Source organism: Tetrao urogallus (genome assembly GCF_951394365.1).
Source record: "Tetrao urogallus genome assembly, chromosome: 26".
NCBI lineage: Eukaryota > Metazoa > Chordata > Aves > Galliformes > Phasianidae > Tetrao > Tetrao urogallus.
This window is the reverse complement of record NC_136839.1, coordinates 3,744,497-3,760,110: the sequence shown is the minus strand read 5'-3', so window position 1 is coordinate 3,760,110 and position 15,614 is coordinate 3,744,497. Positions and strand designations below refer to the sequence as shown.

Genomic DNA, 15,614 nt, shown 5'->3' with positions numbered 1-15,614 from the left:
CGGGTCTTGGGGTCTGCGGGACGGCGGATGTCGATCGCGAGGCTCCCCGATGGGGTTTCCCCCTTGGCGGGGGGCGACCACAGCCCCAGATGTGGGGTGGCGCTGTGGGGGGTGGGCGGAACATTGATCCCTAAGGTGCTCAATGGGGTTTGTTCCTTGCAGAGGTGCCAAAACGGCTCCAGGAAGGGGGTGGTGCTGTGGGGTGGGCAGGAGCACCCAGCCCCACTGCTGCGATGGGAGAGGTGGGGGCACGCAGGCGCCGTGGGGCCGGGCCACTCATCACAGAGGTCCCCAGTGGGGTTTTGTCCCCTCTTGGCGTCCCATCGTGGGGTGGTGCTGTGAGGCAGAGGACACCGATCCCGGGGGGCTGCAGTGGGGTCGGCCCTCTCCTGGGGTCCCACAGGGCTGCGGGCGGAGCTGTGGGGTGGCTGGATGGAGGCACCCCCACCCCACTGCTGGGGGAGGAGGGGGAGCGGCATCGGCCCCAGGGGGTTTGTCCCATCGTGGCCCCAAGAGTGGGGTGGTGGGCATCAATCCCGGGGGTCTCCAATGCGGTTTGTCCCCTCCAGGGCTGGGTCCCGTTGTGATCCCAAGCGTGGGGTGACGCTATGGGGTAGATGGTAGATGGGGTCGCCCTCAGACCCACTGCTGGAGGGTTGGGGGGGAAGGCAGCACGCGAGGGTTCGTGGCACTGATCCTGAGGGTCCCCAGTGGGGTTTGTCCCCTGGTGGGGATCCCATCACATCCTCCGGTGTGGGGCGGATCTATGGGGTGGGTGGGGGGACCCGCAGTCCCACTGCTGGGGAAGGAAAGGGGTTGGGGAAATGCAGGCCGGAGGGGTGGGGGGCACTGAGCCCGGGGTCCCCAATGGCGTCTCTCCCCTCGTGGGGTCCCAAAAGGGCGCAGTGTGTGGGGTGGAGCTGTGGGGTGGGCGCCGACCCCACTGCGAGTCGGGGAGGGGCGGCCGCAGAGAAAAACATCCAACAAACCTCCATCGTTTTCACAGTGACAGGAAAATAAAACTCTCTTTGCGGCCCCCGAAGGGCCGGGGGTTAAAAGGGAGGCAGAGCAGCTCTGCCCCCCAAGGCACGACGGCACCACGGCACCTCCAAAAAACCCCAAACCCACAAAAGCCCCGAGCTCAGCCGTCGCACAGCCCTCGAGTCCGGGTCCCACTGACAGCAGCTGGGCCCCACGGCCGCCCCACGGCGCAGCCTGTGAGCCCCCCAGTGCCACCGGGGGACGTTGGGACGACGGCAGTGGGGGATGGCAGCGATCCCAGTGGGTGGCGTTGCACAGCCTGCGTCCCCTTGGCACGTCTGACCCCAAAATGGGGGGAGTCCCTGCTCCCACATCCCCCTGTGCCCCTCTGGGATGGAGAGACCAAAACCCCAAAGGGGGGGGGACACAGAAACCCCAAAGGGGGGGGGACTGCAGGCCCTGGGGAGCCCCGTCCCCATATCCCCCAGAGATGGGGACACCAAAACCCGCCCAGTGCCACCGCGTCCCCATCGGTGGGGTGGTGGCAGGGGATGGCTGCAGCCCCACAGCCCCGGCTCAGCCCCACAGCCCCCCCTGCTCATCCACCCCCCATTGGCTGTGGACTCTTTGGGCGCAGGCCCAGCCCGCAGTGCCACGCGCTGCCCAACAGCTCCTGGGCTGACGGCCAGTTGTGCACCACGTGCTTTTGGGGCGCGTGGGGGCATCATCTGCCACCGCCTTTGGGATGGCTGCTGGCTCTACGGCATCGGCCCCGCGCCGCCTTCCTCCTCCTCCTCCTCCTCCTCCTGCTGTTCCTGTCGGTAGCGCCGCCGCCGCTCGCAGCGCGGGCAGGCAGTGCTGCTGTCGAAGCATTCCCGGTGGAAAACAGCTTTGCAGTCTTTGCATCTGGGAAAAAAACAAAACAAAACAAAAGAACACAGCGTTGGTTGGGTGCCTGCAGGGCTGGGCGGCTCCTCAGCCCCTTTCCAGAGCGACCCCCCAGCCCGGGCTGCCCCAAACCCCAACAGGACGCCACAGCGCGACCCAGAACGGCGAGTAGCCCGACAGCAGCGCTGCTGGCAACGCAGCCGCTCCGCACGCCGCTGGCGAAGCTCACCTGGAGGTGGAATCCAGCTGGAAGGGGAAGATGATGTCGCTGCTGCTGCACATCTGGCAGATGAAGCCCCGCTGCGTGCACAGCTCACAGCTGTAGACGTGGTGCGACGCAAACTGGATCAGCGAGAGCAGGAAGGGCTCAAAGGCGCCGTCGGAGATCTGCAGAGCACAGCTGGGCTCGTGACTCGCAGACAAAACGCCCCGCAGGGCCGCTGCAGCTCTGTGTGCCGCGTGGGGCTCAGGGGGGGTCAGCGATGTCGGCTGCAGGACGCACTGAGTGCTGCTTGGGGCCCAGCTCTGGAGCTGCAGCAGGGCTGGGTCGCGTGGGGGTGCAATGATTCCCCGGAGCTCCTGGAGCACGAGGTCCCTCCAACCCACCCCGTCTCACCCCAACCCGCTCCAGCCCAATCCCACCCAAATCCCCCTCAACTCCACCCATCCCACTCCCATCCCAACCCCACTCATCCCATCCCACTCCCATCCCAACTAATCCCATCCCCACACCACTCAACTCACCCCAATCCAATCCACCCCAACCCCATCCCACCTCAACACCATCCCAAAAAGTCCCAACCCAACCCAACCCCATCCCATCCCACCACCCACCCCAACCCAATCCCATCTCATCCCATTCCCACTCAACCCACTCCATCCCAACCCACCCCGATCCAACCCAACCTCATTCAACTCCATCCATCCCATCCCACCCCAACCAATCCCAACCCAAACCCATTCAACATCCCATCCCATTCCAACGCCACTCCATCTACCCCACTCCAATCCAACCCAACTCCATCCATCTCATCCCAACCCCATCCCACCTCAAACCAACCCCACCCCCACCCACTTTAATCCCGGCCCAACCAACCCCATCCCACCCCCTTCCCAACCCATCCCACCCCCTTCCCATCCCATCCCAACTCACCCCATCCCACTCCAATCCAACCCCTCAACTCCACCCATCTCCATTCCATCCCAACCCCATCCATCCCAACCCAACCCACCCCAATCTCATCCTAACCCCTTTCCAACCCACCCCATCCCAACCCCATCCCACCCCAACCCATCCCATCCTACTCCAATCCAACCCCTCAACTCCACCCCCATCTCCATCTCATCCCAACCCCATCCCACCTCAACCCAACCCCGCCCCCACCCACCTTAATCCCATCCCGCCCCATCCCACCCCCTTCCCAACCCCACCCCATCCCATTTCAACTCACCCCATCCCATCCCATCCCACCCCATCCCTTCCCAACCCCATCCCATCCCACTCCACCCCACCCCCATGATTTCAGCCCCTAAGCTGCGGTGACGACAGGAAGCCAAGTGAAGAGGAGCGGAGCGCAGTGAGTCGTGCTGCTGGCGGAGGCCCCACTGGACGCAGCCCCTCCACGGAAGCTCCTCCAGCACGGGCTGCTCACCTGCTGCAGGTCGGCCACGCTGTACTTGTGGGGGCACTCCAGGAGGTAGTTCCTGTGATCCAGGCTGCAAATAAGCACAGAGAGGAGCTCAGTGGGAGCTTCCCACGTCTTGGAAGGGCGAGGAGGAGCCCAGGGGATGAAGGCTCCGGGTGACTGCAATCCTGACACGGCGCCAAGCGACGCATCGCAGATCCTGCCATTGAAAACTGTTTGGGAGCATTTCAAAAGGGGGAAAAGCAATCTCCCATCTGTTTGCCCAGGTGTTTCCTGTCCAGCCCCGGCCAGGAAAGCGCTTCCTCCGGCCCATCTCCACGCGCCGCCCCACGGACACACGGGGAGCTTCCTCCAGCAGATGGCAGGGAGGGGAAACCAGCCCGCGTCCCATGGAACGGCTGCCAGCGCTCGGGGGGGTCAGAAACGGCGCGGTTTGGTGGGGGCAGCACAGGGGGCACGGCTTCCAACTGAAAGGGGAAACTGGGCTCGGATGTGGGGAGGAAGTCCTACGGTTCTGTGACCTGCGAGGTCTCTTCAAACCCTGTGCCCTACCTCCATGGCTCTGTGATCTCCGAGTCCCTTCCAACCCCACTGTGCCCCGATTCCATGCTTCTACCAACTCTGAGGTCCCTTCCAACCCAACCGTGCCCCGATTCCATGGCTCTACCACCTTTAAGGTCCCTTCCAACCCAACTGCGCCACGACTCCATAATCCTGCAATCTTTAAGCTCCCTTCCGATCCAACCGTGCCGCGATTCCGTAATTCTGCAACCCCTGAGGTCCCTTTCAACCCCAGCACGGCAGCAACGGCGACAGACGGAGCAAGGTGCCACCCAGCAGAAGGCAGCTGGGCTGCTCACCGTTTGCTCAGCTCCTTCAGGGCCCCGCTGCGGCACACGCTCAGGTAATCCCCCAACAGCTTCAGCTGCTCCCGGCTCCGCCGCACGCGCCTCATCCTCTCCACGTGGTGGTCGTAGAGGCTCTCGTTGACCAACTTGAGATCGATCAGCGGCTGCTTGCGGATCTGGGTGAGGAACTTCAGCGCCTGACGGCAAACCTACGGCAGAGGGAGGGGGACGGTCACCCAGAGGGCCCTGCAGGGCCGCCCCCACACTCGGCCCCATCCTCCTCACCCCTCTCTTGCTCAGGTCCCAGTTGTGGATGAGGCGTGAGGGGATGAGCGCCTCGTCGTCCCGGTGGCAGCTGTCGCAGTAGTAGAGGCCGGAGTAGGAACAGAGCTTGGGTTTGGCGAAGGAGAAGCCGATCTGCCTGGAGCAGCCTTTGGGGAACAGAGAACAGGAAGTCAGAGGGGAGCTGGGGGGGGATGTGGGGTGAGACGTGGAGCAGGAAAACCTGGCAAGGGGGTGGACATGGGGTGAAGCACGTTCCAGTCGGTCAGAGCAGGACGGAGCAACCCCGCGCACCAGGCATCGCGACCATTCCTGAGCCCATCTCGGCTGTAATCCATAAATCGCTACGATGGTCTTTATTTAGATGATACCAATCCAATCCTACTCAGCCCAACCCAATCATTCCACGGTTCCATGATTCTGAAGGTCTCTCCCAACCCAACCCTACTCAGCCCAACCAACCCTACTCAGCACAACCTAACCATTCCATCATTCTGTGCTCCTTAGGGTCCCTTCCAACCCAACCAGGCCGTGATCCCACGGTTCTGTGATCTTTGAGGCCCCTTCAACACAGCCATGCTGTGATTCCATGGCTCTACAACCCTCCAGGTCCTTTCCAACCCAACCCTACTTAACCCAACCCAACAATTCCACGGTTCTTCAATCTTTGAGGTCCCTTCCAACTATTTTTAATGGGTTCCCTTCTCCAAAACACCCAACACGGCGTCGGTGGGTCCGTGTCTGCCCCAGGAAGAGCCAAGGCCACCCCATCACCCCCATCCACTTCCTTGCAATCTGGAGTGCACTGCCAACATTTTATGGAGCTCGGGTGTTGAATATGAAACAAAGCCTATATTTCTTGTTCTACCCTGGCACACTGGGAAACCACTGCTGTCCTAACGGGCGTCAGGGCTGGAAGGCAGCAGACACCTAAGGAAAAGCAAAGCAAAGAAATGGGGAAGGAAGACGGGTCTCCTCAACTTGCTGCTTCCCTTTGTTGGTAGGTGGAAGGACACAGCCTGGGGGGAAGGCAGGGACCGAAAAATGGAAAATATGGAAAAAAAGATTAAGGTAGAACCTGCTGGAGGGGATGAGAAACACAAGTGAAGCAAGAGAAAAGCTGAAGCTTAATTATGTCAGCGAGGTACAGAACAAATTACAGCTCGCAGAGGTCAGTGGGTGTCGTGCTGTTAAACCAGGAGGCGTTGCTGGAAGGTCGCACGAAGCAGCCGGTCACACCCAGAGCTGCCTTACTGGAAAAACTGCCCTGCTCCACGGGTTTGCCTTGAGCCAGTCTTCCCTGTGGGCTGGGGGCACTGGACGCCCTCGATGGGGGCCCATCAGCTCCACACGAGGTTGCTGAGAGCCCATCTTTTGCCTACACCGCAAATCTCCTGGGCAGCAACCCAGCAGAGCGCGGTTTGATGCGCTGGGTGGGATGGGGACGGAGATCGGGGTGCTGGGGGATTCTCCCTGCGCCAAAGACACCACAAAATTTGGGGGTCGAAGCCCAGCAGAGGGGCTACGCCACAACCTCGTTAACCTGAACGAACTCGACGCAGAGCTGGGTTCCTCACTGCAAACCGGCCCCATCTACCTGCGCAGATGAAGCTCTGCGAGTCCAACCCCTTCTCCACAGGGATGGCCACCAGGTACTGCAACAAGAAGCCGTTCTCCTTCACCATGCTCTTCAGCAGCACCTGGGAATGGCCGTCCAAGCTGCCCCCCAGGGTCAGTGCCTCCTCGGCTGCCTCCAGGTAGGAGCCCAGCACCGCTCGCACCAGCTCCCTCCACGCCGCGGCCTCCTGCGCGCTCTCAGCCTGCAGCTTCAGCACAGCTTTGGAGGTGATCACCTTGAAGAAGGAGGGCCCCCCCAGGCTGGTGTCGGGGAGGATGTCCTGGATCGTCTCTATGCCGTAACTGTTGCTTAAGATTTTGTCGTTGTTCCGCACTTTAAAGCACTTCAAGGTTTCCAACGAGAGGGAGAAGATAAAAGGGACCCACGTCTTATCTACATCCGCGTACAGAACGGACTCTTTGATGGCATCCAGCTCTGGTTTGTGGGATAAAGTCCAGTCCAAGCCGTTCCCAGGCGCTTCACACTGGAGCGGAGCAGCGGGCTCGCCGCCATCCCCCCCGTCCTCGGGGCACGCCAGCGTCTCCCACTCCTCCTCCTCCAGCTGCGGGCGGCATTTGCGCAGCGCCTCGCGGATCCGATCCAGCCAGTCCTCAGCCTCGTCCCGGGAAGGAGCCCTCAAGCACAGCTTTTTCCCTAGGAACACCAGCTCGAAGCGTCCATCCGCATGCGTCAGCGCCAGCGACTCGCAGCGCAGCAGGGAGAAGCTCTCCACGCAGCTGCGATCCTCGTGGTCCAGGAAGAGCCGCAGCTCCAGCGGCGACAGCTCGCAGGAGAACTCCTTCCAGATGCCCATGGCTCCGCGCCGCTCCAGGCTGCCCAGCTTCAGCAGGCCCCGGAAAGGGTTGGAGAGACCTTGGGGGAAAAGGGGACGGCTCAGCGGGACCCCAGGTGGGGACGGAGGAGAACCAGGAGGCGGCTCACAGCGTGCAAACACAGGCACCGAGGCTTCGGTGGAGCAGGGGATGGGGATCCTGATGGGAGATGGGAAGGGGATCCTGGTGGAATACGGGATGGGGAACAGATCCCAGTGGAATATGAGATGGGGAGCAGGCCCTGGTGGAATATGGGATGGGGATCCCAGTGGAATATAGGATAGGGATCCTGGTGGAATACGGGATGTGGAGTGGATCCTGGTGGAATATGGAAGGGGATCCCAGTGGAATAAGGGAAGGGCAGGAGTTTGCAGGACCGGCTTGCTGGGCCCCGCCATGCTCCACATGCTCTTGGTATGGAGCCTAAGGATGAGAGGGAGGGTGTAAAGCAAATCTGTGCCGCATCCCGTTCCCTCTCGTGCCCCAGCAGTGCCCATGGGCTCAGCAGGGCCACAGGAGCACCACCTGTGGGGCTTTCAGCACTGCCAGCAGCCAGCGATGTGCTGACCCCAAATGGTGACAGCTCTGATTCCCCACTGGTCCCACAGCGGGGCTCACGCACCCATCTGCCGGCGATGCACGACACTGAAACCCTTCTGCTCTCGCTCAGGGGACAGCCTGGGGCCCTGCGAGGACGGTGGGGATGACCTTTCCAAATCCAAAGCACCGAGCAGCCCTGAGGTCGGGCCCTCCCCAGCCCCATCTGGCACAAAGCCGTTGGCGTCAGCTGGGATTTCATCGCTCTCTCCTGCTGAAGGTCTGTAGAAATCGTCTTCCGAAATCCAGCTCTTCCTATTCTGTTACAAGAAAGATGCGACAGAAACAAACATCCATCAACCAACTCAAACACACACATCCACCGTGAGCCTGCGCACACAGCGCAGCCACCTGGGCTGCTTGGGCACATCCAGGCTGTGTCTGCAGAGCAGGGACACGAGAGGGGGGCACGATTTGGTGGGCATGGGGGCAAGGGCCTGGGTGGATGGTTGGACTTGGAGATCTTGGAGGTCTTCCCCAGCCTGAATGATTCTACACGTGGGCACAGTTGGACGGGTTGGAGCTGGACTTGGAGATCTTGGAAGCCTTTTCCAACCTTAACGACTCAATGAATGAGCGTGGTGGGATGGGTGCACCTCCAAGATCCCCAAGTCCAACCCCAACCCGTCCCTACCACAGAATCATTCAGGTTGGAAAAGGCCTCCAAGATCACCAAAGCACAACGCACGGCGCCCTCCAACTGCTGAGGGGCTCCGCTGCGAAGGAGTGGTGGGATGTGAAAGCACACAAACACCCTCGGGTTGGTTCTCTCCCCCTAAAGCACAGAGGGGCTCAGGAGGAGGAGTGCAGCCCTGCAGCACCCAAGTGCAATAACGTGGGCTCACAGCAGCACCGACCCTTCTTTGCCTGCCAAGAGCATTTTATCCCAACCACAGACAAAACCACGGTGGGAATCGGCAGCGAAGAGCGGGAGGTGTGGGAAGGCCCTGTTTACCCCGGGCTGAGGAATGCAGGTTGCTCTGTGAGTCATGTCAGAGCAGGAGGGGGTTTCCTGTTGACACCGTATGTTATCCATAGATTAGTCAGGCTGGCCCCGAGCCAGGAGGAAGTGGAGGAGACGGGAGAGCTGGGAATGAGCCAAAGGAACCCAAGGGAGAGACGCTCAGGGGGTGGGAAGTGCACCCCCAGCACGTGGGCACTCATGGCACTGCTCAGACCCACGGTGGCTCAGTGGGATCCGGGATGCTGGGAATGGATTTGGGCATTATTTACACCACAAGTGCTGCTGGCAGCTCTGGGGATGAGTGCTTCGAGCCCAGCAACGCCGCCACCACTTCACCTCTCTTCCCCATTCGATCAGGAAGGACACGAGGATCCTGTGCACCGTGAGCTGTGACACCTACCGGGCAGCCCGGCAGCGGGGAGCAGAGGAATTTGGCAGCAGGGCTGCGCGCCACGCGGCCTTCCTTCCCCCCATCCACGTGCTGTGGGGTTGGGATGCTGTCCTCCTCCTGCGGAGCGGTGCAGGCCTCGGCTGGCGGTGGGGAAGGCGGTGGGTGGGCGTCCTCGGGGGGTGGTGGGGAGCAGCCCAGCACAGCAGGGATCGGCCGCTCCGATGGGGCACCAACGCTCGGCTCAGCTCTCCTGAACTCGGAGAGCACCCTTCGAAGAGAAGCAGCAGTGAGTATCGCTCTGCTGGAGGCACACCAAGCAGAAAGAGGGGCGCGCAACCTCAGGGCAAAGACCTGCAAAGGATGCCTTTCCTAACGACGTGAGGGGATTTTAATTAGCTAACAGGGTGAGCTAATAGGTCCCAGCTGCTGCCAAACAGCCGCGCTCTCGACAGCAGTTCGCAGGCGTTCCCATGGCCCCAGCTCAGCACAGCCCGCTCAGACCAACCCGGGGTCAGGCTGAGAACTGAGTCACGGGTTCTGCACCAGGATTATCATCCCTGCCCAGCGCCACGAGCAGGTGACAGCGCTGCGAGCAACGGGAAGAGCAGAGCTCTAAGCCATGGGAAACAGCTGAGCAATTAGCAGCATCAGCTTCAAGTGCTCCAAAGCTCCTAATGAGCCTGGGCTGAGCTCCGGCCAAAACACGCTTAAAGAAACGGTCGTGCTGCTGCTTTTTGCCTTTCAGGCTGCTCCCAAGAGGAAAACTCATTAAACAGAGAGCGCCCGCAGGGAGAAAATGAGAGGTGAGGAGGGGGACTCACTCTTGCAGCGACCTGTCCAGGTCCTCGGCCGTGGCCGTGCCCACGTCGGAGTCGCAGGACAGCGGCTCATCGCCGCGCTCGGGGCTGCGGGTGCAGTGCGGCTGCACGCCGTCAGAGCCCAGGCTGGAGGACAGCTGCGACGAACCCGTGGTGTTCAGGCTCAGCGAGGACGACGTCCGCTTGGGTTTGTCGCCTGCTTTGCCGATGGGCAGCGCTGAGGGCTGGATTTCAATCTCATCGGAGCCTGAAGATTGGGAGATGGAGCCCAGGGATGCTTTTCTCTGAGGTTCGGCCGTCGGGGGCTCCAGCAGCTCGGCTGCAGGGCACAGCCCCGAGAGGGACAGCGGGGTAACGGTCCACTCGTTGAGCACTGCTGACTTGTAGGACAGCTGGAAGGTGAGGGACGACAAGCCCTGCAGGTAGCTCAGGAGGAACTCGCACTCCTCGGCGTCCAGGAGCAGCGCCGCGGGTTGGTAGAACTCGGGCAGGCGGGAGCGCTCGCGCAGCAGCAGCTTCAGGTAGCACTCCAGCAATCCATCGTTCAGAGCCAGCCTCAGCCAGGCCCGGCAGCGGCCCACGTCCGTGGTGATGAAAATGAGCTGTTCCAGCTCTGAGATGATGTTCCTGGGGGGCAGGGGAGAGAGAAAAACAGAGCGGGATGTGAGGGATGCGCTCCAACAGCGCTGCGTGACGGGCGGCGGGGGCTGAGAGGCTGTGGTTTCCTATGGGGAAACATCAGCTCCTGAACTCCCCCTAAACAAACACATCAGGTTCAGCCACTCCTCAGGCCTCCTTCTGGCTGCAGGCATCTTCCCTGCTCCCGTGTGGGGAAGGGAGTGAAAAGCCCATTGGTGTCACCCATCGGGGTCCACCGTGCATCTGATGCCACAGTAAGGCAGAAGGAACACAGAAACGCTGCGTGCTCCAACCAGCCTCACTGCCCTCATTTCGGCTGCTTTTTCCCCAAATGCTGCCTGCCCCCAGCTCACTGCTGGGAAGAAGAGAACAGGTTTGCTGTCTTTGAGGGGCAGAGGAGAAACACCTTGGGAGGGCACAAAGCCACCCTGCACAGCACCGAAGCGCTCTCATCACCCGCTCCGTATTTGCTCATCGGCAGCTGATGGGGCCAGGGGGATCTCAGACCTCTCTGTATGGGATGCCGTTTGGGGGGGGACACCCCCAGGTGCACCATGCTCTCCTGCGCACACCTTTCAGGACCCAACGCCCTCTGAGGTCGCACGGCTCGAGCCGAAGGGCGCAGAGCACAGGCAGCTCCCTGCCAGCCACCCGACCTCTCAGAGGGCACAGAAACGAGCGTGGCAACGCACCGGTGCGTGATGCTCTTCAGCAGGGCCCAGAAGACGGGCTGGGGGAGCAGCAGCCGGCCGCCTGCTTTCCTCCCTTTGCCCCCTGCCTCTGTCCTGATGTGCTTTGCCTTCAGCCCGTGCACAAAGACGGCCTCCAGGGCGCTGCACAGGGTGTTGGCGTTCCCGTCATCGCTGGTCACCACGGCGTCCGAGGAGACGTACTGCTTCTGCAGGGCCTTGATGGAGCTCACCAGCTGCTTCTTGATCAGCTGCGGCACGGGAGGCGCAGGGTTAGATTGTAGGGTCAGGAAAAAGGGCAGTGATGGGGACACCGAGCTGCAAGCAACTGGGATGCTGAGCTGCAAGCTAAGGGACACCGGGCTGCAGGAAACTGGGCTGCAAGCAATCAGGATGCTGGGCTGCAAGACTGGGGGACACTGGGCTGTAAGCAACTGGGAAGCTGAGCTTCGAGCAACTGGGACACTGGGCTGCAAACAACCAGGAAGCTGAGCTGCAATCTACGGCGGTTCTGGACTGCAAGCAACTGGGATGTAGGGCTGCGAGATATGGGGAAGCCAAGCTGCAAGCAACGGGAGTGCTGGGCTGAAGGTCTGGGGATGCTGAGCTGCAAGCAAGTGGGATGCTGGGCTGCAAGCAACTGGGATGCAGGGATGCAAGCTACAGAGATGCCAAGCTGCCACGCTCATCCAGAGGCTCTGTGCAGCTCCTGCCATCCGTGTGCTCTGCAGGTGCTGCTGGTGAGCAGTGCAGCTGACCCAGTCGCGCTGGGGACTCGCTCTCTTGGCATCAGAGTCCACCTGGCTTTTGTAAATGAGTCACGGATGCCGAGTGCCCTTCCCACAGCTCACGGTTTGGGGCTTGTTGGGTTTCTGGGGTTTTAGAGTGCACAGCAAAGCCTTTCCCAGCTGAATGTTTTCTTGCACTGAATCCTCAGCCCTGAATGTTTTGCCAGCACCCAAGCCAGGTTTGCAGCCGTAGCTGAAGGCCACGTGCCCAAACCCTGCAGCGCAGCCCCGTGCTCCCCAGCTGCCCCTGATCTGTCAGCCTTAATGCAGTGACAGAGTGCAAACAAAGCTGCGTGCCACGCGCTGCAGCAGGGCAGTGAGGCGCACACAGCGCTGCCGCACCCCCAGCAGTGGGGCTGAGCACCGTGCCCACATCCTGCGGGGTTTGTGCATCCCACACGCAGCCGCAGAGGGGTGCAAGAACCACCCAGGAGCGTCACCACGTCTCAGCAGTGCCTGGGGTCCCCGGTGCTGGAGGGCCGGGAGCACAGCTCACCTGGATGACTTCCTTGGGGTCATCGGCGTGGCTCGAATGCATCTCAGCTGCTGCTCCCGCCCGCGCTCACATGTCACCTGTGGGTCACACCGCGCTCAGTCGCACACGGGGCACTTTGGAGCTCGCAGTGCAGTTTGCAGCGCTGCCCCGCTCCTGGCAGAACAGAAACCCCACAAAGCGTCTGCATTTTTCCCTGCTGAGCCCGGAGGCGTGGAAGCAAAGCAGCACAGCTGCCCCCCAGCTCAGCTCCGTCTCCACTCATCTGCCTCCAGACCCACGGGCGGCTCCAGCAGCAGCCACTGCCACAAAGCGCTGCTAAGGGCACAGAGCTGGGAGAGGAAACCTTCCCCCGCCGTGGGAGCGCTGCTGCGGCTTTGTGTGAAGCAGAGGCAGAGCCCAGCAGTGCTGGTAGGGCTCTGTGCTCCCACCCCATCGGCTCACACTGCAGAGGGCAGCCGTGGAGGCGGCCCAAACCTTGAGCATCCCAAATCCCAAGTAAGAACACCAAACCCCAGGGAAGAACTTCAAATTCAAAGGAAGAACCCCCAAATCCCAGGCGACAACTCCAAGTCCCACGGAAGAGCCTCAGATCCCAAGCGAGAACCCTAAATCCCAGGAAAGAACCCCAAGCCCCACAAAAGAACCTCAAATCCCGACCAACAACTCCAAATCCCAAGCAAGGCCTCCAAATCCTAAACAAGAACCCAAAATCCCATGAAAAAAACCCCAAATCTCAACCAGGAACCCCAAATCCAAAGGAAGAACCTCAAATCCCAAGCAAGAACCCCGAATCCCAGCCCGCTCAGCCCCGCGCAGCCCCCTGATGACCAACCCCACAACGGTCAGAGTTCAACAGCTGAGCTTATAGAAAAAGAAACCGTTTTCACCACGGCTCATCACGAGATTTCCCCCCGGGTTGCAACACCGACCATGGGGCCACGAGGTGACAGCAGAGCACCCGGCGCTGCCCACCCTGCTGCCCCCACCGAGCAGCACAGCAGCAGCTCAGCGCAGCCGCAGGTTGGCGTAGGATGGAGCTCAGCTCCCAGCAGCACAACCAGCCCGACCCGTCTGCTCAGCACTGCGAGCTCAGCCACAGGCCGTGGGGCTGCTCCTCCCTGAGGGATGCAGCGCTGTGGAAGCCGCTGCTGCCTTCGCCCTGCCGCGCACACTGGTGGGGTGCGGGGTTGAACTCAGGGCTGAGGATCGGTGCTGCCTCCCTGCAGCCCCCACCCTGAGAGCGACGCAGAGCAAAACGGCTCGAGGTGACAAGAAATAAAACAGAAAGCGAGCGGCGCGGTTACCCAGCGAGGAAGCAGAGCTGTGTGCTCACAGTGGGTCTCTGGGTTGGGACGTCAGCTCCGTCCCGGAGCTCTGTGCTCTCCCTGTGAGTTACAAACAGCTCCCGGCCAGCAGCACATTGCAGGTGGAAAACACGAGCAGCGTGGGGCCGGTGAGTCAGGGCTGCAAAGGGAACGACTCATTTTCCAAGCACGAGCACAGCACTGCTCACCACCCATCCAGAGCTCTGCTGGGATGGAGGGCAGCGCAGGTGTGGGGCTGTGCCACACGTCCCCAGTGAGCTCACAGGTGTGGGACCTCAGCTCTGATCCCATCTGCTTCCCAACGCCGTCCTGTTCCCCACCAGAGCGACGCACTGATGTCAAACTGCTGCGGGGCTGAATTCCGCCCTACAACAGCCAGGTGTTATGAGCTGAGCCCTTGGTCGCAGGACGGCGTTCCTCAGGGCTGCGTCAGAGCGACGGGAGGCGAGGGCCCTTCGGATCAGGGGCTGCTGCTGGGGAGGGCAGCACTGAGAGCACAGAGCGGAGCTCCTCATGGCTGCCCAGCGCCCAGCAAGCCGTCAGCAGGGCAGGAAGAGCAGAAATCACCACAGCGAGGGAATGGGGCACAGCACAGCCTGGAACAACACCAGCCCCATTGGGGGGGCATGGGAGCTGTGGGGTGGGAGGCCAACGCGGCCCCACCAGAGGGCACAGGGCCTATGGGGCATGAGGTCTGTATCAGCCTGGGGGCACACAGCCCATGGGGCACAGTACCTACAGCAGCCCCACTGCGGGCAATGGGTCCATAGGGCCTACAGCAGCCCCACTGTGAGCAATGGGTCCATAGGGCCTACAGCAGCCCCACTGTGAGCAATGGGTCCATAGGGCCTACAGCAGCCCCACTGCGGGCAATGGGTCCATAGGGCCTACAGCAGCCCCACTGCGGGCAATGGGTCCATAGGGCCTACAGCAGCCCCACTGCGGGCAATGGGTCCATAGGACCCACGTCAGCCCCACAGCCACCACAGGTCACGAGGCCTACAGCAGCCCCACCGGGCACAGCACGGTCCCGCAGCTCTCCTCCTGCCGGGCCCTCCGCCTCCAGGCCCCGCTCCGCGGCTCGGCCCGGCGGTGCTGAGGTTCGGGCAGCGCAGCCCCCAATCCCGGCCCGCTCCCCCCTCACGGCCCCGCCCGCCGCTGCCGCTCACCGCCTGCGCGACCCGGCCGGGAAACCCGGAAGTGGCGGCCGTGCCTCCCTCCTCCTCGTGACGTCATCACGCAAAGGGGGCGGTACCGAGAGGGAGGAGGCCACGCCCACCGCGCGGGAATGGGGGCGGGGCCACGCGCTGAGTGACGTGCGGGTGAGCGTGCAGGTGGGGGCGGGGCGGCAGGAGTGGGCGTACAGAGCTGGGTGTGCACGGACACGTATGTTCATACATACATAGGTGCACACATACATACACACATACATACATACATACACACACATACCTACATGCACACACATACATACATACATACACACACACACACACATACATCCCCATATGTGGGCACACAGACCCACACATGTGCAGACCAACATTTGTATCCATACGTGCACACACAGACCCACATGTGTGTCCATCTGTGCACACACACAAGGCACACGTGTACCCAAATGTCAACACACACAGACACACACACGTGCCCATGTGGGCACATTCACATCCACACATGTACCCACATGTGCACACACAGACACACACGTGTCTGTATGCACACATGGACCCACATATGTGCCCATATGTCCACATACACAGACCCACACATGTACCAAGATGCAGACACACACACATTGCCCTACACAC

General features: G+C 61.6%; 1 protein-coding gene across 1 annotated transcript; it reads right to left on the bottom strand.

Annotated features, from left to right (window-relative positions):
- Nucleotides 1–1,739: 1,739 nt before the first annotated feature.
- PLEKHM1 (pleckstrin homology and RUN domain containing M1) lies at nucleotides 1,740–12,520 on the bottom strand (the record flags this gene model as incomplete). Its single annotated transcript, XM_079547261.1, has 11 exons — nucleotides 1,740–1,887; nucleotides 2,099–2,256; nucleotides 3,522–3,585; nucleotides 4,376–4,572; nucleotides 4,649–4,794; nucleotides 6,243–7,136; nucleotides 7,719–7,953; nucleotides 9,058–9,316; nucleotides 9,870–10,493; nucleotides 11,198–11,445; nucleotides 12,479–12,520. The coding sequence occupies 11 exons, from the start codon at nucleotides 12,518–12,520 to the stop codon at nucleotides 1,740–1,742; spliced, it is 3,015 nt and encodes a 1,004-aa protein (XP_079403387.1).
- Nucleotides 12,521–15,614: the final 3,094 nt, after the last annotated feature.